This window comes from Dermacentor albipictus, chromosome 5, assembly GCF_038994185.2.
Source record: "Dermacentor albipictus isolate Rhodes 1998 colony chromosome 5, USDA_Dalb.pri_finalv2, whole genome shotgun sequence".
Taxonomy (NCBI): Eukaryota; Metazoa; Arthropoda; class Arachnida; order Ixodida; family Ixodidae; genus Dermacentor; species Dermacentor albipictus.
The window spans coordinates 5,662,093-5,688,396 of record NC_091825.1 but is presented as its reverse complement, the minus strand read 5'-3'; the positions used below and the strand labels follow the sequence as shown (position 1 = coordinate 5,688,396).

The following is a 26,304-nucleotide window of genomic DNA, read 5'->3' as shown; positions in this document are numbered from 1 at the left end:
GCCAAAAAGCCCTCGTAAGAAGCACCCATTAAGTTTGTTTTCAAATGTCAATATTTCTCAACCAGAGTAGCTATCGAGAGACCAATTATTGATTCGAAATCTGCATGAAAAAAGGATCGCAACAATGAAGTTTAGTTCAGATTGAACCAAAAATACATTGTTGAACCCACGTCCACCCTAAGGGGTTGCGGTAGACTTCAATGATCTTTTTTTTTTTTGTAACAATTTGTATGAAATTTGCACAGTTAGTGTATTGTTAGCAGCCGATTCCGAAAATGCAACTTTTTTTCCCAGGATAAGTAACTCATGACATCTGAAGCACAAGCTCTTCCATTTAATGCCAATTAGCTAATTGACACCACCTTGCATAGTAAACTGCAGCGCATGGAATCGATTCTGAATGTTCATAGTGTGTCGTAAGGTATAAGCCATTGCTTTAGGCCAATTGGAAGTGAAGTTATAGGTTGTCAAACTTAGTCTTAAAAAAATTCCCATCTTGATAATAAAAAAAATGATTAATTTTCAAAATTGTCTCAAAAAAGTCTAAAAAAATACTTCCCGACACACCACATCTGTTTATCTTACTAGGGAAAAAAGTTATTAGGATAGCCCAAGTAGAACAAAAGATGCACTCCGGCAAGCAGGAAGGCATGAAAATTGTTTTGTGAAATCAAGGAAAACATTCCAGCACATCCTTACTCCAGGAAAAACAACCGTAATTCATCAAAATGCACCACAAGCATAGTCTGGATGCATCCTGGTTTCATGTTTGTTCATGAGTTTTCCAAGTTCCAGTGAGGCTGTCCATTTCTTGCTGGAGCTGCTGCGGCGGTGATCCTTCTCTTGCTCTCTTGGAGCCTGTGACAGGCATGTCCTCCATCTGCACCAAAATTGCTGTTGCGGAATGGAGATTTCCGGTGTTAATTGGGGGAGGCTACCCTCGGATACCAACTAAATTGTTTATTGAGATATGTTACTGAAATTTTCAGGATAGACTCATAGCAAAAGCATTAGTAGAACTACAAAATTTCATGCAGTTGTGTTGACTGGTTGGAGCAGCATGTCAGAATCGTGCACTTGGTTTTCTCATTCCAGGCCTGGAGAATTTTCGAAAGGTGCTGCAACTGTGAAATTCACTATGATGGTTCCCAGATGGATACCTCAGGGCAAGACGGAGCCCGTTTTTTAAATTTCCTTGCTGAAAAATTTTAGGAGACCATTGAATTTAGTGTTAGCAATTAAGATTTATCAAATTTTGATTACATATCACAGAGACAGTATATAAAAAATGGGCTTTTCTTACCCTCAGAAATTTATTGAGATACACAATAAAAAAGAACTTCTGGAAATCTGATGAGCGGTTACAGAGGCTGGAACGAGCAGCCTCACCAGCCAAAAAAGACATTTTGAGAAAATGAGCTTTGAAAGTTTTGAGCACATATATTGGTTAAAATGACCCTGCAGTGTTACTGGAGATGTCCTTAGGCACTCTCCTTTTGCTGCCTTTCCACCTTGCGATTGCTTCTTGGCCTTTTTCAAGTGCAGAGAATCTTTCTCGGCTGTCCTTTGAATGGCCAAGTGGTCAGGTGTTAGCCCCACTAATGAACATAGCTGTCGGGTGAACCTTCATCCCAGTCGTGAAGCATCGCTGCCACGGGGTCCCAGATAGCAGGTCACCTAGCGCATGCATTTGCACAAGGAGAAATTTTTCGCCTTCACTTGTAGTGGTGGCAGCTTCAGCATTGCGCCCCATTGCTTGAAATTTTCTTTCCATCGCTGACATAGCACCAAGTCCTCGTTGCACAGCAGCAACAAGCAGAGCTCCTTTTGGAGTCATACCAAATTCCAGACTTTCTCACTAACCCCCATGAACCGTGCACTGACCCCAAAGTCTGCTGCACATCTTCAAAAGACTGCTGCTGGCCTCGAGAAGAAAAGCACCCACAGCGATGAACTTTCGCTAAAGAGGAAAGGAGCTCATTCTATACCTCAAGCAAAAAAAAAAGTGAAACTTCATACCAAGATTCTGGAGAAGCCAACCACGGGCCCCGTGAGGAGCACCTGTTTTATTTTTTGTCATCCGAGCTAGACAAGGCAGGCTGTCTTTTTCACCAAAATGTTATGCCGCTTTTTGAGAAGGCACACTGCCTTCTTCAGGCACAGGCTCCTCAGATTCATGTGCTGAGGGGCCTCTTGAACCGCCTTTTCGGAGATCTCCTGACAAGATTTGTGCACCCAGGTGTTGTCAAGGCATGTCATTCATTGCTGTAAGTTGACTATGGAGCTGCAGAGAACCAGAAAGGTGATGAAAACATAGTCATCGACAGCACAACCTACTCTGCGGTTGAGACACTGAGCTGCATTGGGAGAGAGCTGTTCTCTGCTGCACATCTATACTTAACGGTAGCATGCTATTACATTCGCCATAAATTTTCGCTAAAAGAGGTCAATCTCAAGATGGCTGAAGTTGCTCAAGTACAAGCTCGCAAAACTGCTTCATTCAACAGCGTACGTGATTTTATTATGGCGCTCCCTGCCATCCTACCCCAGCAGAGTGGCAAATCTAAAGAAGCAATCGACGCACTTGAAGTCGAGTTTGCCAACTTGCGAGCATATCAGGTTCCAGCCGACATATTGAATGAGCCAAGGTGCTACGTGCAGTGGTTGCTATTTCAGTGGTAATGCTGGGTATTCTCTCCATTCCCCACAGCAATGCTGAATGTGAGAGAATATTCAGCACTGTGAACAAAACTCCAACGAAGTTTCGCTCCCCCCCCCCCCCCCCTCGCCGCGATAGTTTTACGAATTTCCAAATCTTCAGGTTGGCAGGTATGCCTTAGTGGCAGCATATGTTCCCATGGACAGGGAAGGTGTTGGATGATATACATCTCTTGTCAAGCTACGTACATTTTCAAGCAATAACTGTAGTTTGCAATGTTTCAATTATGTTATTTACGTAAATCTGATTTGTGGCTTTTTTTCTTCCTTTAAATAAAAAAATTTGGGCTAGAAATAGCCTACGCAGCACAATTGAACGCAAAAGCATAACTGCAACGTTTGCATGCTTGCCACATAACACGAATCAAGTGCAGTGAAGCCGACTTAGGTAAACCAATGTCATTGTGCAAGAATTTTTTTTTATGCGTTGCATATTGCAATCACTCAGTTCAGCCCTTGGGCAGCCACCATTGACCTTGAGCGCAACCACGTGACGTGACGTCACGGCAGCCGGAGGAAATGCTGGGCCCCAACTCGCGCGGTTGCGCGCTGCCGCAGCCACCACCTGACTCCCGCTCCTCCTGCTAGGGGCGCTATGCCGGCGCGTGACGCGAAAATCGAGTGCCGCCAAGCAATACCTCGCCCTCAAAAAAAAAAAAAAGACCGCGCAATAAGCAACGCATTCTTGGCTTAACCAAGCTAAGCCTGGCCTTTTTTTTTTTTATAGATTGGGCATGCTGGATATTTCTACTTTGTTTAGGAACCTTCAATGTCATTTCTGTGTTGGTTTTCTACCTCGCACACATACAGAGTAGGCGTACCTATGTTTCAGAGGTGTGCTAGAATGGGGCAAATTGTGCCAAATGTGTTGGCAAATGGCCAAGTTCTGTAAAAGCACTGTGTTGTGGCGTTCTGTTTTTCTGCATGTTGTTTCATTCAACCCATTGGATAATTCTATCGGTTTTGTCAGTCTCGTCAGGGTTGAATTAGCGGAAATGACTGTAGCAGTAAACAACAGTGGGAGAACCCCCAGAACCAGTTTGAAAAGAGCTGTTTAGTTTTGCCGTGCCGTAGAAAAGCCTGTGCGTGCTACTACTGGCAACTGGTGGCCGCAGTTCGGGCCGGGGTCGTGCCGAGCGGAAATGATGCTCTTGCAAATATCCTGTCGCCGGTGTGTTTTTACGCAGATGGCTGTCTACAAGCCAGCCCGAGATGTCAACAAACCTAAGCGCCCTGGCACTGCCTTCATGCTCTTCATGGGCGACTTCCGGAAAGAAATGGCTGGCAAGGAACCGGAGGGCGGTGTGGCCGCACTTGCCAAGTTGGGTGAGTACAGGCGTACTGCCTTGAGCGTCTCTGCCGGCACCCATTTGCATCTGCTGGAGCGCCCATTCATCATCATCATCAGCCTGGTTACGCCCACTGCAGGGCAAAGGCCTCTCCCATACTTCTCCAGCTACCCCGGTCATGTAATAATTATGGCTATGTTGTCTCTGCAAACTTCTTAATCTTCTTAATCTCATCTGGCCACCTAACTTTCTGCCGCCCCCTGCTATGCTTCCTTTTCCTTGGAATCCAGTCCGTAACCCTTAATGACCATCGGTTATCTTCCCTCCTCATTACATGCCCATTTCTTTTTCTTGATTTCAACTAAGATGTCATTAAGGGGGGATGAACCCTTTTTCTATCTGATACCCAAATATCATCCCTGTAAACCACCTAGAAGAGCTCTAAAAAATGCGTTTTATTAGCCAAGGTGGCGAAAAATATTGCGGTAATCAAGAAAGAACAGTGTTTTTCATGCTGCAATATCTCCGAAACGGTGCGACTGAGCGCCGCCATCTTGGTCTCGTTGGAAAGTGCATTTCTCCGTCTTCAAAGTTGCCGCTTCAGCTATCTTCTCCATACAGAAACAAGCGCACAAAAAGCAAATGATTGAAGGTCGTGCCGGAGTCTGCGATTGGCCGCGCCCACCACTTGACTCCAGCGCGATTCGCCATTGGTCCGACGCTCACGTCGTCTGCTCGGCTCTTTGCACCTCGCGAGTTCGATTTGTCCACACGCCGTAATCTCGACGTGTCAAAACGGGTGCTACGCGGACATCGCAGTAGCTTGGCCGATCCCTACGCTTGTGGACGTTTCAGACTCGCGGCTAGGCATTCCGAGCATCAGCGACGCGGACTTCGCGACCAAGATTCACGCGCGGAATCCTCGGACATGCGGCCAAGCCTTTCAGCACTCGGTTCGAATTTGTGACAAATTCGTATCGCGCACGCAATTCTCGGAAACACGGCTAAACATTTCGCACATAGGGAGTCTCCGACTCGGCAATCATGCACATCGCATGTGGACTTCTCAGACCGTCACCTAATCATTTTGTGCATCGGCGCCTCCCACTGCACGAACAAGCGCATCGAGTGTCCGACTCCTCGAGCCCGCGGCTAGGAATTTCGTGCGTTGGCACGTAGGATTGCGCGAATGAGCGCGTCGAGTGTCGACTCCTCGAGCCCACGACTAGGCATTTCGCGCGTCGGCACCTTGTATCTGCGGCTATGCATTTCGCATATCGGCACTTCGGACTCGCAACCAAGCACCATTGCGCGTTCACTCTATTATCATATTGTCACGATAGCTCGTAACATTACCTATCTACCCCCCCTTCGCTTCATAAAGAGAACCTCATCATGAGCTCTGTTCACTAGGCCTCTTGGGCTAGCACAACATCTGGCCAACAAGCATTGTTTGAGAACCCTGCAGGCAGTCATTTCAAAAACTATTTTGATTATTAGATGAGAAAATGAAGGTCCAAATATCAGTACTTGAATTCCACACCGAAACCTCAGCGCCTCTACGTCAGCGTGACGTCAGGCATACCAAAGTATGTTTTCGTATTTGGGCCGCGTTGGCTGAATGAAGGTTCCCGAAACTTGCCATGTTTAATATTTGGTTCCTTTAGAACACAATGTAGTCAATCTGTATACCGCTATATATAATTAGGCCCTAGAAAATGCCATCAAAATCCAAGACGTCACAGCCCCCAGGTGCGAGAACTTAAGTAGGCGTCGCCACCCGTATTTCGTTCTTGGGCTTTTTCTGGCTTACCAGACGTCTTATCATTGTAAGAGTGGTGTTTTTGGTGTTGTAGAACGATAATTTACAGGTGCAGAAGAATTCATTTTTCCCTTTTGTGTCCCTTTAGGCACTTCCGGCACACTGCAAGTGTCGTCTGCTTGTGTTACAATGTGCTCCGTCTTTGACGAGAACTCCGCCGTCAGTTTCGGTCTGTCTTTTCGCAAGCGCTATGATTCGACTTTGTTGTGTTGTGGGACTGCAAGCATAGCGACTGGCAATATGTCGAGCTGCGACATAGCGTCCCTCTGCAAGCCAGTAGACGAGCGGACTGGCGCCAGGATTTGCGCGATCGCCGCTGTCACTCACTGAAAGATTACTAACGCAATAACGTTTTGCGAGTCCAGTATTAGGGTAAACGCAACGGAAGGGGACAGGGCATGGCCGTGTCCCCTTGCGTGTCATTTCATGGGATGAACAGAAGCGCAAATGTGAATGGTCTGCACGGCGCTGCCACCTGGTGGCATAGAGCTCAACCAGACACAGTATATAGCAGTAACAAAACGTGTTTGCTGCTGGTGTAACTTTTTCACAAAAGTGTATCGTTAACACGTTTTTGTAAATGTTTAAAATGTTTTCCACTTGGTTAGAGCAATATTAGCTCTTTCTTTGGCTGGTTAAGCTCTGCGCCACGGGTGGCTGGACCGTGGAGACTGACCAGGCAGCTCACATACGTCTACACTAAAGTTCCTTCATCAGCTTGAGTTTATGCCTCCACCATTCCGACGAAACGTGTGTGGTTACCGGAATACCAGGCACGTTCAGCGGTGCGACAGAACGCTCGCAACGCACGCTGCTTCGATAGTTCTCGCTTGGGATCGAAGGCGAAGCGGCTAGCGGAGAGGTTTCGAGCAGGCGGGCTCCAAAACAGCCGGAAGTGGACCATGTGACGTCACATTGTGACGCAGAACCAGTGAAGGCGGAGCTTAGCGCCGATCTTTGACGAACGAGTTAAGGAGGAAAAGCATGGCTAGGGAGAAGGGTAACTTGTAACCGCTTGTAGCTCCATTAATACGTAACACTTCACTTAAATTGTGGTGCGAATGTTCTACTTAAGGGGGGAGGCTACCCTGGAGACCGAACTTTCTTATTTTTTAAGATATCCAGATGAAACTTTCAGGGTACGTTCACACCACCGAACTATGAGGAATTGCGAAGTTGCATGAAGATATGTTAATTAGTTTCAGAGTTATTGAGGTCTAACTAGGTGATTCATGTATATGCCTGAGGAAGAGCCTGGAGAAATGCCAGGACATCGTAGGAAGCTGAAATTCACTGTGATGATCCCTTGATAGATATCCCAGGGGGCTAAAGAGCCCTTTTCTTTAATTTCCCCTCCAAAAAATCTTAAAGCAACTTTGAATTTGATGTAGCCAGTAATGACCACATTCATCAAAAATTAATTGCTTATTATAAAGTAACTGCACCAGCTTTCAATAAAAGGAGCCTGTTACCCCCTGGCAAAGTCATTCAGGAACAGAATAAAAAAACGGCATACAAATCTGAAGAGCGGTTCTTGAGATATCGCCTTCCCCAGCAACCCTACTAGCGAAAAAATCCATTCCGAGAAAACAGGCCTTAAAGTTGAACCCATGTGTTTTTTTATATAAGAAAGCTCCTGTGGAGCTTTTAATTAGCTCTTGTGGCTCCAGGCACACTCAGTGTGTCGGATTTTCGACTGGCGACAGCCGAAAACACAGTTCCGCCGCTGAAAAGCGTCTACGCAGTCGGCACTAGCTGCGGAAGATCGGAAGTTCGATGCGCGTACAAGACGCATATCGCGCTCCCGTGCTCCGAACATCTGCATTGTCTTGGGCTTTGCCGGCATCGCGTGCAGCGAAGAACTAGCGAAAAAGAAAATAGCTGAGCAAATAATCTAAATGATAGCGCAAGGCGATGAGCAGCGAGCAAGCTCATGTTGAGGCGGACAGAGCAAGGGGCAACAGCGGCGCGAGCGCGGCATCAGAAGGAGCAGCCCCCGCCGCCCGCGCAGCAGCCAATGGCAGGCGCGCTTTAGCCTGCGACATTTGAACGCGCTGCTCCGGCCAATCAGCGCTCTGCATCACATCGCGGGAAAACGCCAATAGCGCCTCAACCGCGCCGACGATGCCATTTTGCAAGGCGGCAAAATAGAGACAAAGAATCCACGGTCAAAACGACACCAAGATGGCGCGGGCATGCCGCATGGGCCGGGAATGACGCGCGCGCGAAGTTTCACTTCATTTTGGCATTTGCGCGTGTTTTTTGGGCTGCGGTGGCCTCAAAAGTAGCATTATTTCTGGTACTTTACGGTTGAATTAGGTGCTGATAATTACTGAACAGGTAGTTTATGAGACATACAACCCAAAAATGGTTTTTCAAAAATTGACTTTTTCGCGATTTTTCGGTTTTCAAGGGCCGCGTCCCCCCTTAAGCTGTACCCTACGCATCTACAAAATTTGTCCGAACCGTTTCAGGGGCCCTTTAAGGGCAGTAAATGTCATGATTTATTTCTTCCAGCTGGCCGATTTTTCTGACGTTTTCGCAGCCCCTAGGTAGTTAGAAAAATCATCGGACGTGAGCTGTGCAACTGACCAAGAATATGCTTCAAATGGTCTGTGGGGCTAACAAGTAGCGGAAGGAGGACAAGAACAGAAAGGACCTAGCGCATTAAGGAATAAGCGGGAAAGGAAGCGTGCTGCTGCCGTTTTGAAGGAGCTTGAGCTCAAAAACAGTGTTTGCTGAGGCCGAGATGCAGGTGTCCCTCATCCAAACCAAAATAAAGTATTTTAAGCAGTGAAACACAACATTGAGGCATCGTGCACAAGCTGAGAGTACCGTATTTACTCGCATAATAGGTGCACTTTTTTTTTTTTCAGAAAATCCGGCTCGAAGTTTGGGGTGCGCCTATTACGCGGGGTAAAATTTACGAAATTTTTTCAACTCGCATTCCCGCGCTTTAAATTTTAACATATGTCAGGAATATGGCTACTCTCACATAATTCACCAATAAATCCAGCATAAAAGGGAAAATAAAAGCTACCTACTTACGTTTTAATGAACAGGCGAGAGACGTTGACTGAACACACACGTAAAATTTATGAAGACTATTCAGAGTCCGAGAGAACATCCTCATCACCGCCGGGTGGAGACTCGTCTTCCTTGTCTGAGCTCCACAGCATGTCGTCTTCGCTTGCATCCAGTGCATTGGAGATCCCAGTCTTCTTGAAACTTTTCCTGACGACGTCATCTGAGATCTCTCGCCAAGCTTCCACGATCCATTCGCACAGCATTTCCATAGGCGGCCTCTTAATTTTGCCACTGGGGGTTAGTTGACGCTGTCCTCCAGCCATCCAATTGGTGTAAAGCCTTCAAACGTTGTCCTTAAAAGGCTTATTTAGGGAAACGTCCAAAGGTTGTAGCACGGAAGTGAGGCCTCCCGGAATCACGGCAATATCCGTACGCACCTCTGACAACTTCTCTCGTACACGTTCTACGAGGTGCCCGCGAAAACTGTCTAAAACGAGCATGGCCGGATACAACAGGCCGCCCGGCCGCCGGCCCCAGACGGTATTGACCCAGTCTACCATCAATTCCGCGGACATCCAACCTTTCTCTTGGACCCTCACGTGTATGTCTCGAGGGAAATTTCCCTTTGGGAGCGTCTTTCTCTTAAAAATAACATAAGGCGGTACTTTGCGCCCATCCGCAGTCACTGCCAACATGACAGTACACCTTTGTTTTTCAGCGCCAGATGTTCGAATAAGCACACTCCGTGCACCTTTTTCCTCTACTGTTGTATTTCTCGGCATGTCGAAACAGAGAGGAGTCTGATCTGCATTACCTATTTGTGACAAAATGAAGTTTTTCTGCTGCCAGAGCCGTATGACGAAACGGTGGAACTCGAGTACCTTGTCCTCGTATGCTGAGGGCAAGTGCTGGCACAACGTTGTGCGCCTCCTCAGGGTAAGTCCGTGGCGTCGCATGAAGCGCGTTGTCCATCCGGAGCTTGCTTTGAAGTTTTTCGCTTCGATGCCCTGCGCTCGGGCAATTCTGCGCGCCTCCGTCTGCACTATGTCGAGAGACACTGCACAACCATCCTGTCGAAGGCCCCGTATGTGTTGAACCGTTGATCTTCTACTTGCGGATACTTTCCCGACTTTGCACCGCGGAAGGCCCGTCGCGACTTCTTTGTTGCCTGAAGTTTTTCTTGCTGGCCTCGCCAGTAGCGAATGCCTGTCTCTCCAACACTGCAATGCCTGCTTGCAGCACAGTTCCCATGCTCGAGTGCATACTGCACAGCTTTCAGTTTGAATGCAGCCGTGTAGCAGCCGTACTTGCCCATCGCGGAACACGCGACCACACGAACGCAATGGCGAGATGTGGCGATTTGTCTTTTCTTTGCCTGTGTCAGCATGTGTAGAGCATTGATGGCGATGGCACTGTCGCTTGTGTCGAGTCGCCCGGCCTCTGAGAGTCGTCCAGCTTTCCAAGCTGTCAAGCGAAGGTAGCGAAAAGCTTATATCCGCGCGGCAATTTGGAGAGGAGGGGGTGTTATCGATAGTAGATGAAATAATTATTTTTCGTTCGTTGATATTTTTTTTTTTTTTACGGACGCGTTTTACGCGTTAGGTCGTCGTGCTCGCTGGCTTCGTGGCGGTTCAGGGAGGGGGGTGTCGGTAGTTAATGGAAGAGCTAGTTTTCGCGATGTTCTATGTGCTGTGGGCCCTCAGCAGCTGCGACGGCAGCAACACTAATGAGACTAGTAGTCCAGCTAATGCGTTGATAAGCTTGGGTTGTGAAATGTGCTTGCGGGTTTTTTTTTTTTCTTTTTCTTTGCACCTGAGATGGAGGGGCAGGAGGGCGTAAATAGTGTAAATGCGGTACTGATCACAGTGCCAAGTTCGGGGTGCGCCTATTATGCGCGGAAATACGGTATGTCAGGGCAGTTGAGGTTGACTTACGAGCTGTAGAGAGAGCATCTCAATTGTGAAAAAGTTCGGGCCTCATACCACTGCGCTCGCTATCAGTTGATAGAAATGGCTCATATTCGAAAATATTAGCTTCTTTATGCATCTCTTTTTTATTCGTATTTGAGAATGTCTGAATCGATTTGCAATTTTTTTCAGACATTTTATTTGCTGTGCATTCCACTAACCCCTCCCGTCTATTATCTTCTTGAATAACATAAATAATACTGCTTAGTATTCAAATTGGATTAGGTCGGTTTTTTTCTTAATTTTTTTTTTCATATGCTTACTAGAGAGTGACAGCATAGGGCGATATGGTTTCAGTCCGTCTTGACATAAAACATAGTTCTTCATCACTCAGGGATTTTGCAAAGGCACTTAGGGAAAACCTGACGTGCGTCCTGCAGGACTTTTATTAATGTTTTTCCAATCCAATCAGGGAATTAGAAAATGCCAACTTGGTAGACACCCTGGTTGCTGTCCACATGCACTTGTTTTACGCGGTCAAGTGAAACCACGTCGTGAAGGCCACCTCAGTCGATTGTGATATGCTTTTCTACTCGTTTCACCATCTTGGAACGGCCCATCATACGGGGGCTGGATGGACGCTGTACAGCGTCGTGCCTTACAATCACATGAGTGCAGGAGGAGAGATCACTGTGGACGTGAACAAGCCGTGGCGCCGGCAGACGTGGAGGAACAAGTGCGTAGCTTGCTCATAATGTCCCGCAGTCGCAGGGTGTAATCGTTGTTGGCCTGGGCGTTTGTGTTTTTACTGTTGGCGACTAATTCCCCCGGAAGGCGAAGTGTTGTGCTGCATACGAGTTCAGCCGAGCAGCAGCCAGTGTCCGCTTTCAGAGCTGTCCTAATTCCCAATAAAACTAGGGCAGAGCCTCTACCCAACTGTGACTTGAAGTTACCGTCAGGCTAGTCTTCAGCTGGCTATGGAACCTTTCTACCATACCGTTGCTGATGGGATGGTAGGCCATTGTTCTGATGTGCACGATTCCTGGGAGCCGCGTGATGTTCCCGAATAGGGCAGACTCTAATTGCATTCCGCGATCCGTTGTCCGGTGTCACGTCAAGTTAGTAAGTAGTTTTGCCCTTGGCAATAAGGCAATGGTCCCACAAGGTCCAAATGCACATGGGAAAATTGAGTGTCTGGTTCGGGGAAAAAATCCTAAGGGGGTCACAGTATGGCGCTACACTTTGGAGCGCTGACATCATAGGCACTCCCGTGTCCACCGTTTGACGTCCCTGTTTGTTCCGAGCCACATAACCCTAGCTGCGCACAGCCGTTGAGTGGCTCGAATCTCCAGATGCGAGAGGCCGTGCAGCAATTCACAAATGTTGCGGCGAAGATCAGGAGACACGAACAGCATGGCCCTACCTGTGGACATGTCACAGCATATAGATCCTGTTGGTCTATCTGCCCATTGCAGCTTCAAAGCACTAGTTGTGGACTTCAGTAGGTGTTTCAACTCCCTGTCGCTGCGTTGAGCTGTCCTTAGTGGAATGAAGTCAATGCCGCTGGGTAGGCTGATGGTGTTCACTGGGCTGGGTGAAAGACCATTGTCCTTGCCGCGGACATAGCATATATCCGTCGCGAATTCTGCAATGTACATCATTTGGCGGAGCTCTTGTGTCACGTGTGCACCCGTATCTGAGTTGATTGCATGCAATGCATAGTTCAGCGGCTTGTGATCCGTGAGTACAAAGAATTCTTGCCCTTCTACATAGTGGCGAAAATGTCGTATAGCAGTGGTTATGGTTGAAGGAAAAACCACTCAAAAATCACAAAAGACAAGGAGAGGGGTTTGCACCACAACGACTGGCGTGAACCTCTTGGTGTGACAAGAGCGAGAAATCCTAGAAGCGTACCACATCAGTTTATTAGGTGACCACTACCTTAGTACAACCTCGGTGCGCTTACTTGAAAAAGAATTTGCGTTTTTAGATCGGTTACGAAAGATGCAATAACTTGACCTTTCATGCTCTGTGATTAGTGATGCTGTTGTTGCGCATGCTCTGCTGGCCCTAAACAAACAAACAAAAAAACTGTCGTTGTGGTGTTAACCTCTCATCTTGTCCTTTGTGTTTTTAGGCTGGTTTTTCCCTCGGCTATGTATCAACTAGCCTGAATTTCAACCCTTCTGCAGTGTATATGGCCAGGAGCTCCTTACCAAAGGTGCTGTACTGTCATTCAGACGGACTCAATTTTCTGGAGAAGAAGGAAATCGATCGCCACCTTCCGCTCGACTTCTGCCGCAATACGGCTCCAACAGCTGCATTGGTGACGTTTACCATTACACATTGCGGGGTACCGGGCTGCGGGTATGTGACCAGAGCAGAATTTGCGAAAGCCTCCTTAAAGGGACACTAAAGATTAATATTACGTGGACTGTTGAAATACCATCCCAGAAACCTCGAAACGCTTGTTTCGTGCGAAGAAAATACTTATTTTAAGAGAAAATGCGTTCTGAAGCGTCCGCGTACCTCTAGCGCAGTTCAAATCACCCGCCCTCCGATCGAGGAGTATTGACGTCATGGTCTCGTAGTGACGTTGCGCCATCGGTGAGTACAACGGCTCCCGCAGACGGCGCTACGGCTTTTCTGCACAAAACGCAAACACGCGGCCAGAAACAGAGCCAAGACAGAGCCGTCAGCAGCGCGAAAGCGCAACTATGGTGGCTAGCGGAAGGGAAAGCGGATGACGATAAGCTGGTTCTTTATTTTATGACGGCAGCTTCGATGCTCGTTGCAATAGACCCTGACAACGATACATTAGGTCACGATGCTGGGCTCAAGTTCAGCGATTTAAACACTGATGAACGTGACTTGCTGTTGAGGGCTCACGCTGCCGGCGTCGTTGCGTACTACTACGATGATGGCCTGCTTTGAAAGGCATTTCATGCGACTTCAGTAAGTTGGCGTTGAACTCTTAATCCTCCGGACGAAAGTGCAGCAAGCACACTACGTGATTTTTCGGCTCTTTGCCAGCACGCTGTGGCAGAGGTACGGCACTTAGCCACTTCAAATGGACAGGTTCACTCGTTGGCACACAGTGTAAGTAACGTTGGATTCACCGATGCTACTGCCCTTGGCCAAGTGTGCGGACCGTTCGCGCATCCCACGACATCACATGGACGTGGCATTCTCGCTGCTTGTTCCAAATGCAAGTTTAGCAAGCCAGCAGGACCACCGCAGCACAACGCAATAAAGAAACAACTGAAACTCCAAAGTCGAGCGCGCAGAGTCGAGCGAAAACGAAACCTTTCGATCACCCGTACTACTCAAGGGTAACGTCAAAACGTTACTTTTATGCGTTGCATATTGCAATCACTCAGTTCAGCCCTTGGGCGCGGCCGGGCAGCCACTAACCACGGGACATGACGCCATGACAGCCGGAGGAAAAGCTGAGCCCCAACTCGTGCGGTCGCGCGCAGCCGCAGCCACCACCTGACTCCCGCTCCTCCCGCTAGGGGCGCTGCGCTGGCGTGTGACGTCACGGAGGAAAGGCTGGGCCCCAACTCGCGCGGTCGCACGCGGCCGCAGCCACCACCTGACTCCCTCTCCTCCCGCTAGGGGCGCTGCGCCGGCGCGTGACGCGAAAATCGAGTGCTGCCAAGCAATACCTCGCCCTAAAAAAAAAGACAGCGCAATATGCAACGCATTCTTGGCTTAACCAGGCTAAGCCTGGCCATATTTTTTTTCTTAGAATTGTATAGGAGTAGACAAGTAGCATTTTCTTCCGTCTTATAATCTAATGAAATTTTCTTTTTAATACGAGTAGTTGAGTACTAGTGACATAAATTATGATGAGGTGTGCTTTCGTCATCGGTCTAGTACCGGAATGTCGCTGGGGGGGTCTCAAATCGTGTCGTGCATTTACTTCAATTTCTCGGTTACTAAAGCTCTGTTTGCGATTATATTGACGCCTTAGACGTTCTAGAGCATTGCTTTATCACTTTAACTGGACTTTCCGGTAACCTTTAGTGTCCCTTTAATATGCAGGTGCGCTTCTACGGCTTGGTCGTTCCACTGAATGGTGCTTGCATTAGTTCCTGATGCTGCTAGTAGGCTGTGCAGCGGGTGAAGGATGTGGGCACACTTCAGAACAAACCTATGGTAAATGTTTACGAGTCCCAGGAACTCGCGAAGCTGGCGGATGGTTTTCGGCTGTGCAAACCATCGTACTGCTTCTACCTTGTCCTGATGTAGTTGCGCTCCCGCGCTTGAAATGCTGTGGCCCAAAAATGGTAGTGATGGTACCCCGAACAGGCACTTGGCCGTATTGATAACGATGCCGTGCTCTGCCAGTCGCTGTAGCACACAGCGTAGATAAGTCTCGTGCTCTTCGGGTGTGCGGCTAGCAATCAGCAGGTCATCCAGGTAAACCTTGCAGAAGTCGAGGCCCCGGACAACACCATCCATGGACCGTTGAAAAGTTTGGCCTGCATTCCTTAAGCCAAAAGGCATCCGTAGAAATTGGAACATTCCCAATGGCGTTCTTATTGCAGTCTTGGAAACATCCTCTGGTGATACAGGTATCTGATGATATGCTCTCCCTAGATCTATTTTTGAGATGTTGGCGCCATGCAGGCAAGAGGTGAGGTCGTGGATGTGCGGCACCGGGTAACGGTCCGGTACAGTCACACGGTTTAGTGCCCTATAATTCCGACAAGGACACCAATCACTGCCTGTTGATTTGGGGACCATGTGCAGAGGCGACACATATAGACTGGACGAAGGGCGTACTATGCCGAGTTCCATCAAATAGAAAAACACCTGTCGGGCTAGCTGTAGCTTTTAGGGTGAAAGACGCCGTGGCTGCGCATAGACCGGTGTTCATGTGATTTTTATGTGATGCTGAACCTCGTGTTTCATTTCGGCAAATGCCTGTTGCTGTTGTGTCAGCTCTGGGAACTCTTGTACTATGGTGGTGAAGCGCGATTCTCCGGACAGACGGAGTAATGTCAGGCTGAGAGGAGGACGCGACTTGCCTTGTACCACTGCACGACATACAGGATCCTGAAGCCGCTTGCAAACATCAACCACCAGACCGATGTATTGCAGAAAGTCAGCGCCCGATATGGCGAACTTGACATCAGCGGCTATGAACGCCCATTTGAACGTTCTGTTGAAACCGAAGTTCAAGGTGAACGAACAATGTCCATATGTTTGTATCACCGTGTTATTGACAGCTTGGAGTGGTGATGTACTAGGGTTCTTCCTTTCGGTTTGTGACGCAGGTATCACGGTCTCCTCAGCGCCTGTGTCAGCTGAGAAACGAGCCCTGTTGTTGCGGTCGGTAAAAAAAAAATACAGAGGGACGACTACAGAGGCACGGTAGATGAGGGTTTCTGTTAGCATTGCATATGCTTTTTCAGCAGGCGGGTCAAGTAGAAGATCCTGTATTTCACTAGCTATGGGCGGCGGAAGACTGCTTATGACGTAGTGGTATTTGGTAAGGTCTGCTGTGATGCGTCATGGTGCGAACTGCGCTTTTACTTGAATAAACCAGAGTGCGGGGTCCGCGGTTCCAAAGGGGAGCAGCTTACCATTGACTGAAGAAACTGTCGGCGTAGCGTTCGTCATGGACGTCGAAGTTATAGTCGCGGAGTCCGTCGTCAATGTCGAAGTCATAGCGACATTGATGCTCAGCCCCGGTGGCTGCTGATCACGTCCGGGTCACCAGTGTTGGAACGCGCTGCTAGCTTGAGCTAAGCGAGTATAAGCAACCACGCGTCCCAAACAACTGAACTTTTATTCACTCCGAAGTTCGTGAAGAAAAGTCACGTGGTTCCTTGTGCATGCGCTCGTGGCACTGTGCACGGAAGCGCCATCAGTTATATCCAACATACGGTGAATAAAATACCGTTGTTCATAGTGTTTTTTTTTTCCCTCATAACCCTGATGCACAAGTTTATCCTTTGAAGTCGGCTCATCAAACAACCAATATGATGTGTAGTTGGACTCCAATGTAGTACAATGCAGTCCATCTCAAATAGTTATATATAGTCAAACAAAACACCTTCTTAACAAAGTCCTCAGGACTTGGGCATTATCCAGGTCATATAAAGGAAGGGCACCGTACGACTCACAGGTTAACCATGTTCAGAAAAATAATAATTTTACCTCACATAATTTCGGGAAAAATTGCCAAAACAGTGACAATTTTTTTATGCTCTTCTTGTCTGACCGACTGTGCAATTGCAGCCAGCCTTATTGTATTGAGATTCACGGCATGATTCACGGCAAAGCACAGGATTCGAATGCCGCTATCGTGTACTTTGCTGCCAAAATTTTTTATTTGTAATATCTACATCAATGCTGACTTCGTTGACATTTGTGTCCTTTTCTCTGTATATGGCATTGAAGACATCGGTTATCAGTTACAATTACATAATCACGTTGCCAACTGTGACAATTTTGTTGGCTGTTGCACATGCTGATGTGCTACAGTAAGCCGTGTGCGCATGTATGTAACGATTCTTTGGAACAGTAGAGTGGAAAAGCAGTGGGGTGGAAGGGGGGTATTCTGCAAATGTCCACCGAATGGACTTGTACACTTCAATCGTCGAGGACACCTAAATTTTGTTATAGCAAATTCGTTGTAGCTGCTGCTGTTGTAAAAATGGTCACAATCCAGTTTGGCCGGGACATGATCCATATTTGGTTGTGCATGCCCCAGCAGATGCCACCAAAGCCATGACGTGTCCTGCAGTGAGTGGTTTTTATGGTATTGTAGAATGATAATTTAGTAATGCAACTCCCACAGCAAACTGCAGTGCTTCATTCATTGGTCTTTTGCTCTCATGGTGCCAGTGCTATGATGAACAGAAAGAGCCCATCGATTGTTGTCTCATGTGCAAATATGTAGCACTGCCAATCCTGCATGCACAGGACTCTTCATTTGGCAAACTGGTTGCACATTGGGCATGCTCTTAAGCGAGGTCTTACTTTGTTTTTTGCCCAGGTGGAGAAAGGTGGCGGGGCATGTCGGAGGAAGACAAGCGGCCTTATGTTGAGAGGCAAAACGAGGAGAAGATCAAGTACGAACAAAACATGGAGGACTACAGGCGCAAGGTAAGTGTATTCACTGACACTTTTATTTTGAAATGGGCAGACAGTAACAGACGTACCATCACGTGGTTGGTACACCTCCTTTAAATCCCGGAAAAAGAGATTCAAGGGCCCTTATAACATACAGCCTTTCGGGTTAACAATCCTTTTCTTTTCAGTGTTGCTAAGCAATGCAAGTGCCATGTCCACATCCTTTGACAGGCCAGTTTAAATTGCAATTGGCAACACAGGAAAAACTGTTGTTTTGCTTAAGGGGGGACACGGGTCTTAAGGGGGGAGGTGGGGATCGGAACTAACTTTCTTGTTTCTTGACAGAAAGGGCTGAAATTTGGCACACACACTGCATATTGCTAGAAAGAAACAAATCTAAAATTTCATAAAGATATCTTCGTTAGTTTTTGTTTTATAAGAATTTATAAGTTCCTTGCTTGTGGAAAGCCTGGCACAGTAACGAAACATGATAGAAAGCTGGGAATACTTTGCATGTTTGCCCAAATGTCTAATCTACATCAAGACAGTGTTCGATTTTTTTTTTGGTGCACTAATAATTTTTTGTTCAACATAACACGCACCTGACTGTGCTTCACTGCATGGAGCCATGTAGCTATTGTGAATATAATAACGGAAAGATAAAGAAACATATTAAGACTGTCTTTAAATACAGCACAGCTTATGGATCACAGCAAAACAAACTGGACCAAAATCGGTCCAGCCATTGTTGTGCTATGCTTTCCACGAGCGAGGTCATTGACAAAAAAAACGCAACAGAGAAAACGGGCTGCAAAGTTTTGAAAGCACTGCAAATTTATTAAAAAGCACCAGGGCTGTAATATTTTGATTCATTGCTATCAGGCATCTTCTTACACCTTTGCCTCATTGTTTGGTGGGCTTTGGATGCCTTCTTCAGGCGTTCTTTATCCTTTTCTTGTAGTTCTTGTAGTAGTAGTGCATGACCACCATTTTCACTGCCAGACCAAGCCTGGTATCACAGTGTACACCCACAGAACGCTGTTGGCATCTTGGGCACAAAGTTTTAGCGATCAAAGAGTTCATCGCGGAAACAGGCATAATAATGAACTCAGTCAGAAGGGGCCGAAATTTGTTCTTGGCATTGCTGCTTCCGCTCAGTCGCGGACACTGCGCGATAGGAGTCGCGAACGCTGCATGCCTGCGCTTCTGCAGTCACCGCTGACAAAACGCGGCTCGAGGCGCGTCTGAATCGCGCGACGATTCGTCTGGTGAGCGTTGAGTCACCATACAGTATGTAGCTCGTCGACGGTTGGGGCTCACTCGCAGGCTGCGTGTCCCTGTCGCACGATGCGTCGGAAACGCACACCGTCTCTGCCTGCGATGGAGACCTTCGACCCGCGTCGCCTTCAACAACGCGATCTCGGTTGCTGACTCGCGCGGCCGTACGCACAGGTGCGAGAGCCTCCGTTGGCACGTCTTCCGGTGGCTTGGTTATCAGTGTCGATGTCACAGGGCGATTGTCGGCTTAGCTGCTGGAATCGCATGGTGCAAGATAGCGCGGCACGTTATCCGCGTGTTCAGTCGGGTTCTCCGCTTCTCCCGCTGGCCGCCGTCTTTTTCTCGCCGTAGGAGGCTTGCGCTTCCGTTTTCCGAAGGCATGCTTCATTTAAAAGTTCTTTTCGAACGAGTGACGATCCATCACTGACCTGGGAGCTTTGTCCGAATTCTGCGAGTGGTAAACGAAGAAACACGCCGGCGTGGTTTCCAAAGCAGACAACTGCGGTCCGCTGTGGTTGCCAGCTTGCCCGCTGCTGCAGCAGCAACCAATGGCGAGACGCCTTTCAGTACGGCGACCAATCGGAGGCCCGCTTTCATCGCAGGGCCTGTGTGACCGCCTCTAGCAGACCCGCGCTTCTTTTGTGTTTGTGTGTTTGTTACAAGATGGCGACGACCGAAGAATTCAGAAAGGGAATGGCGAAACTTCGAGCTTTTGAACGATACCAAGATGGCGGCGTACGGTGGCGGGAAAGACGAGTTAGGGCTCCGCGAATTGCGGTGATTTTACGCGAATTAAAGCTGTTTTCTCGCCCTACGCACTCCTAAATTAATTTTTTTCGGGCACTTTTAGTGCGTTTTCAGTCAAACCATTTTGATACAGTGTAGATTAGGCATTGCAGATACCGAAACGCGTCGTTGCCAAAAATCGATCTTTTTTGCGATTTTCGCGATCTGATCCCCGCGTCCCCCCTTAAAAGGCCGAAAATCGCGAAAAAAAATGACTTTTTGAAGCTGACATTTTCGGAATCTAGAATCATTTGTGCACTAATTTGGGAAATTTCCAGCTTCGCTTATTATTTTCGCCGCAAATTCAATTTGTAACATGCCTGTGAGGTGAATCTGAGTGCAAATTTAAGCAAAAATGGCACTTATTCCACGTCAAACAGTTGTCGTCGCACACGGGTTATCATGGCCGTCTTGATCTCGTTTGAAAGCCGCCCTTCACCTTCAATTTCCCGCCGTCGCTGGCTGTCCTTGCTCATTGGCTTTCTATAAAAAACGCGTCATCGAGATGTGCCAACGCGCGATTGTATTGGCTGCTCGGCGCACGTGACAAAGTCTAGGCACCCAATTGGGCTAGCGGCCTTCTCATCGTCTGCTTCACACTGTCGAGACGCACACAAGCGCGCGCCATTTTGTCTTGGTGCTGTCGGCTGACTGCAGCTATGGTTCGGCTGATCAAGAAGTTAGGCACCAAGAGCAAATTTGGGAAGCAATTGAGGCGATCGCTATCGGAGAACTTCAAGAAACGTCCCACAACAACTCAGGACAACGAGTATGACGACTTCGCTGCGATAGGCAGTGCAGACGCCGAAGCGGTCGCCACTGCCAGCACGGTAGGCCTAAGGACGCTAGACCTACGAGCTCGTCGGCTGCTGATAGCATCAAGGAGAGCAGCCGTGTGCGCCTTGACACGCAAATTTTGCTGCCACAACAGTTAGAGGATGAAAAGAAAGAATCTGAAAAGAAACTTCGGGAAATGTCATTCGTCGCGGCAACAGAGCAAAAGCGAAATCTCATCATTAAGCGCGCCGACACCGTGGATCCTCCCCCTGACGAAACGGCCTTCACCATCGTGCACTTGGAGGCGGTGAACGCATTGATATCGCGTTTACAGTGCAAGATTTGTAAGGGAGATGTGCAAGATCGCTTCTTAATCTGTTCAGTCAAAATTGGTGAGTTACGACCGTCAGATAATTGTGTAGTTTTCGTTCGACTGCGCCGGCCGACGGGCTTGGCGTCCGACGATAGGATCAGCATTCTACACCTGAAGCTTTCGTTGGCCTCCAAAGAAAGTATGTTCTGTGCAGGGGTGCGATTTCGACAACCGTGCGGCTGCCTTTTCCTGCATCGCTTTCCGCGCCGAAAGATTGAAACACCCATTAAGTCGAATGGCGTGACATTTGAATATATAGCTCCAAAAGCAGGCCAACAAAACAAATTTTGCGCCTTTGAAAACAAAATGACGTCACTTCTGCTTTTAACGGACGTGGCATCACATTATTTTTTCTGCCGCCCGAAGTATTCCCACCACATACAGATGGAGCTAAGCCCCGTGAACCACCGATGGACCGCCATGTTTTGAACATATGGGCTCCTATGGAAGCTCCGCTACCAGGTATATTTACCTTGTCGTCTGTACGAACTGTGGTGACGTATCGTCAAAAGTGGCTTCAGCATACAAGCACTCATCTGCCGACAACCTGCAGCGCACCTTGTAAAAAAGACACACGGGTGCAAACAGTTAATCTGACTACACGCCTGGCGCATATTAGCCCATTAGGAGTGTACATACCATGATATTTTGAACTATATAGAGCTAAATAAAGTATCAACCATTTTTTCTTGTTTTCTCAGAACACAGATTTTGGCCACTTTCTTTGTTTGCTGCTTTTGATATGTTTGAACTTAGGACAGCTAAAGCTACCATTTTCTTTTTTTTTTTTTTTTTTTGCAGCATGAAGCTAAATGTGCTGATAAAGGTGTGCTGAAAGCAGATTTTGTATTCACAGCTCGAAAAAAAAAATTTTTTTAGTTTAGAAATTTCTTGTTTTTTATTACGCAAAACAATAAACTTCATTGTACTCCAAATTGAAAAGTACTTGTTCAATTTTAAATCTGCTTGCAGCGCTGTATTCTTTATGCATTCTGGTATCTATCCATGTGTTAATGACAATGTTATGTTAAAAATACATATATTTTATTGTTTCAGCAAACAATAGAATATGATTACTAATTATCTCAGGAAATAATTGACCTATTTAAAATCAGCTCAAGAAACTGAACAAGTCTGTGCAGTTTCATCTAATTTGGTTAAGAAATGTGTGACGTTATCTTTACAACCCATGTCCCCCCTTAATCAAGAAAGCGAACAAAATGCAAAGCTGTTGTAATGTTCTGGTAAAAATTCAAAAAGCCTTTCTAGTGCAAGTGTCACTTATTACAAAAAAAATATTATTAAAAGTATTTAAAAAACGGCAATTTGTAAGCGTTCGTGGGCTGGAATCAAAGGCCCAGCTCGAAAATTTGCCCTAATTTCAAGCCGCCAAAGCTCCGGACGATGCAGGGTGATCGCCGCCGTCTTTGTCTCATTTGAAAGCTGGTTTCCCGTACTTCATTTTGGCGCCTTTCAACACGACGAAGGCATTCTGTGAGCGATGGCATCGGTGACGTTTTCGAAGGATGAAGTCCGGAAAGAGAGACGCCGATTGGGTGAAGCGCGCGCCTCCTCTCCTTCTCGAGCCGGCGCGGTACCTTCGCGCTTGCGTGCGCCCGAGGCTTCTCTTTGTTGTGCAGTGTTTCGCGTGCCACGGTCTCTTTTCGCATCGGTCATGTAAATATTTTCATCGTTAATTAGCTCCCTTTTACCTCGCACTTTCGTTACTACATTTATTAAATAAGCCAGGCTGTCGTGCGTACGTGCGTGCGTATTTTAGTGCCGTTTTTCTGATGGGGCGAGACTCGTGTTTGAAATCAAGCACGCGGAAAGTGGTCCGCAAAAAGAGACGTGCTTGGAACAAGATAACTGCATCGTCGAAAACAACTATGGCAGCTTCGGTGTCATTGCGAGCAACAGTACCACCTATCGACACCGCTGCGCCGTGCTCACCGGGAACGGCCACTTCAGTGTTGTCGCAAGCCGCAGTACCGCGGTCCCCCGGGGCTGCTGCACCGAACTCATCCAGATCGTCAAGTTTGGTGTTACCGCAAGCTATCCTACCACGGATCGACGCCGCTGTTCCAAGCACCTCGAGAACTGCAGTGTTGCTGCAAGCCACAGCACTGTGGGTCGACGCGGCTGCTTCAAGCTCCTCGAGACTGTCAACTTCAGCATCACCGGTGGGCGCAGCTGGACCAAGCTCTCATGCGCATCGCATCGACACGTCATTTTACACGGAGGCTGAGTGTGCGGAGTGCAAAGAACGTGCAGACAATGTGAAGTCTTCCGTGGCAAAAAAGTGCGACATTGCGGTCGGCGTGGTGACTGACGAGACGATAGCGACACGGAGTACGTCATCGTGGACATAAAAGTTTTGCAGACGCTTTTCGTGTCCACAACGTGCAGCAAGTGTGGGATGGCTACTATCGAGCTCAAAAAGTGCAATGAGAAGCAGTACGACCTAGCGGTGAGGCTACTGCTTACATGCTCAAGTTGCGATTTCGCGGAGCGGCACTTTTCGTCACCTCGAGCCACTTGAGCATCAAACATCATGCTCTTTGAGGTCAACCTCAGGGCAATGAAAGGCATACAAAGTATAGGAATAGGAGTGATAGCCCTCGTGGACTATTGTGCCACCCTGAACCTCTCCCACAAGACCTTCAGGGGACACATATAAACCATGGTGCGAGCTTGCCAGACAGTAGACAGAGGCAGCAACTGTGGAAGTAGTTGGAACCCTTTTCTTTCTTTTTTTTTCTTTTCTTATTTGTTTCCATTGCTAAAATACTGACACGTGTACTTGTCTTTATCGGGCGACAAGTTTTGCCGCCGAACAAATGTTATCGCACAGCGCGGGACGCGCCTGCATGTATCCGAAGTTTCTGGAAAGTTATCGATGCTTCTATCCGCTGTCTGTTGTCGCAGAACGTTGTGTTATCTGATTTCATCGCTTGACACGAACGGTGTCAAACTTTGTAGAAGGCATGCGGGTCCCAACGATTAGTCTGGAACATTCGATGACTACTGTATAAAAGCCGACGCGCTTGACCCGCTGATCAGATTTTCGACGATCGCCGAGCGTGTTCGCCGCTATCGTTGTGCTATAAGTGTAGCCTGTTTTGTGGGCACAGGTTCGCCCAATAAAAGTTAGTTTTGTCGTTCACAGTATTGCTACTGTGTTATTCAACGTCACCACCACGTGACAATGCAATGATGGGGGCTAAGGTAAAAGCTGCAATGAGGCAGCGTGAGGTGCCCTTAGCCCCCGTGGTACATGGTGGCTGTGAGTAGTGCAATCAACCGTACGCAAAGAACATTGCATATAAATAATAATTACAATTATCAATCAAGACAATTTTCTATGACGGAACAAACAAACAAGGAACAAAGAAATGGGATAAGGACGAGTAAAACCAATGCAGATAGCACGCACCACCACATTATACCACGTAAATAAAAGTGAAAATCGCGTACACTTGACAATGCATAATTAAAGGTGAAAAGATACGATCGTTGATTATTATTGGAATAATTAAGTGAAAGAAAAGGACGAGCAAAAATTATGTCATTACAAACATTAACAAGACACACATGTGAATACAGGTGCCAAAGAAATTACGCTTGATTCATTATTTAGGAGAAGGTTCTGATAAGTAACAACAGTTCTGATCGTGTTAGGTTAATGATGTCAATGCCAGCGTCATGTAATGTATTAAGCAGTCTGGGTAATTTATTTTCGTCATTTGCAAACCGTAGTTGGTTCTTGAAGGGGTATAGACCAATATTCTCCGTGACGGGTAATATAGGTAGCTGTATTCCTTTGCAGACAAGCAATTTCATTAAATACGCTGTTTTCAGAGTTTGAGTTTGAGTGCCATATACGAAGGAGAGAGCGGTAACGTGGACGTCATTTTTGATGGCACCTGGAAAACCCATGGCCACAATTCTAACATAGCTGTGGGGTGCATTATTGAACTTTACACAGGCCTGGTGCTGGACCATGTCGTCCTTTCTCGGTATTGCCGTGGCTGCGAAGGAGCACCTGACCTCGATGATAATAACTACGCTGACTGGGCTATGACCCACAAGTGTCAAAAAAACATTGACTGCTATGCAGATGGATGGAGACGGAAGCAGCACTGATCCTGTTCAGGCGGTCCCTGCAGAAGAATGGGCTGCGCTACACAACGATTCTGTCTGATGGTGATAGTCGCACTTTTCATGCACTGACTCAAGACAGCATCTACGAATACTTAGGCATTGAAAAAAAAAAAAAGACTGTCTGAACTATGTCCATAAGCGAATGGGGACAGCCCGTCGCACCTTGGTGGGGAAGAAAAAAGCCCAAGGAGAGTTTCTTGGTGGGAAGGGGAGACTATTAGAGTTGTCGGACGATCCCACCGCTGGCATACAGTTGTAGGAGTTGGAGGACGAACCCCCCCGCTGGCATCCAGTTGAAGGGGTTGTAGGTCGTAGGGAGGAACTTGGGAGGAACTAGGTGAACAGGGTTTATTTACAGTGTTTACATTTTAAACAAGAGATACATCGACAGTCTAGCGTGGCTCCCAAATGGAGCTCGGAAGACGAGCATACAGCAAACGCGCACTATGACGAGTACATTGACAAGCACGATCACGAGCACCCCCAAATAGCCAAGAAATAGCCACTTATAAACACTCCGTTCTCCCTAGATCCCTAGGTGAGAGAACCGTTCAACGTCATCGTCAATGCAGTCGACCTGCCAGTTGTCCATTATCTTGAGTCTTCAAAGGCGCGTCGGTTCCCTGAGCTGATCCCTGCAGCGCGACTGCCGGTTGCCCATTGTTTTGCGCCTCTAAATTCCAGAGCTGCCTTTCTCTTGTAGTCGCCACGAGTGTCAGCAGACTGTGACGAATCCTGGGGCCCCCGTACCGCCAAGCACCTTTTTGTTAGGGAAGCTCTTCTTGCTGCCAAGAGAGACCATGAAGACCCGGCAAATCAACCAACAATATGTTGGGCGTTAAACGTGGCCCGCCCTGCTGCCGTCACCGATTCTCCGAACGAGGCGCATGGGGGGTTAGCGCTGTCGTCCTCGCTGGTTCTCCTAAGGGCGCCAGCACCGCGGGTTGATCGAAGCATGTGCAGCGGGCTGAAATAGCTTTGCAGAGCAGTACCCCTGCAGGCCGATCCTAAGAAGACTTACCCAGGATAAAATAAAAAGATAAACTATTATGGGTATGCTCTGAGGAGCCACAG

The 26,304-nt window shown here is 47.6% G+C and overlaps 1 protein-coding gene across 6 annotated transcripts in view; it reads left to right on the top strand.

The window, feature by feature from the left end:
* Nucleotides 1–26,304, top strand: part of LOC135917159 (high mobility group protein DSP1-like) — a 122,483-nt gene that overhangs the window by 69,286 nt on the left and 26,893 nt on the right. For all 6 annotated transcript variants that reach the window (XM_065450656.2, XM_065450655.2, XM_065450657.1 and 3 more), the window contains 2 exons: nt 3,906–4,044; nt 17,776–17,885. In XM_065450656.2, the coding sequence (XP_065306728.1) occupies nt 3,906–4,044; nt 17,776–17,885 (249 nt within the window). The remainder of the gene's footprint in view (nt 1–3,905; nt 4,045–17,775; nt 17,886–26,304) is intronic.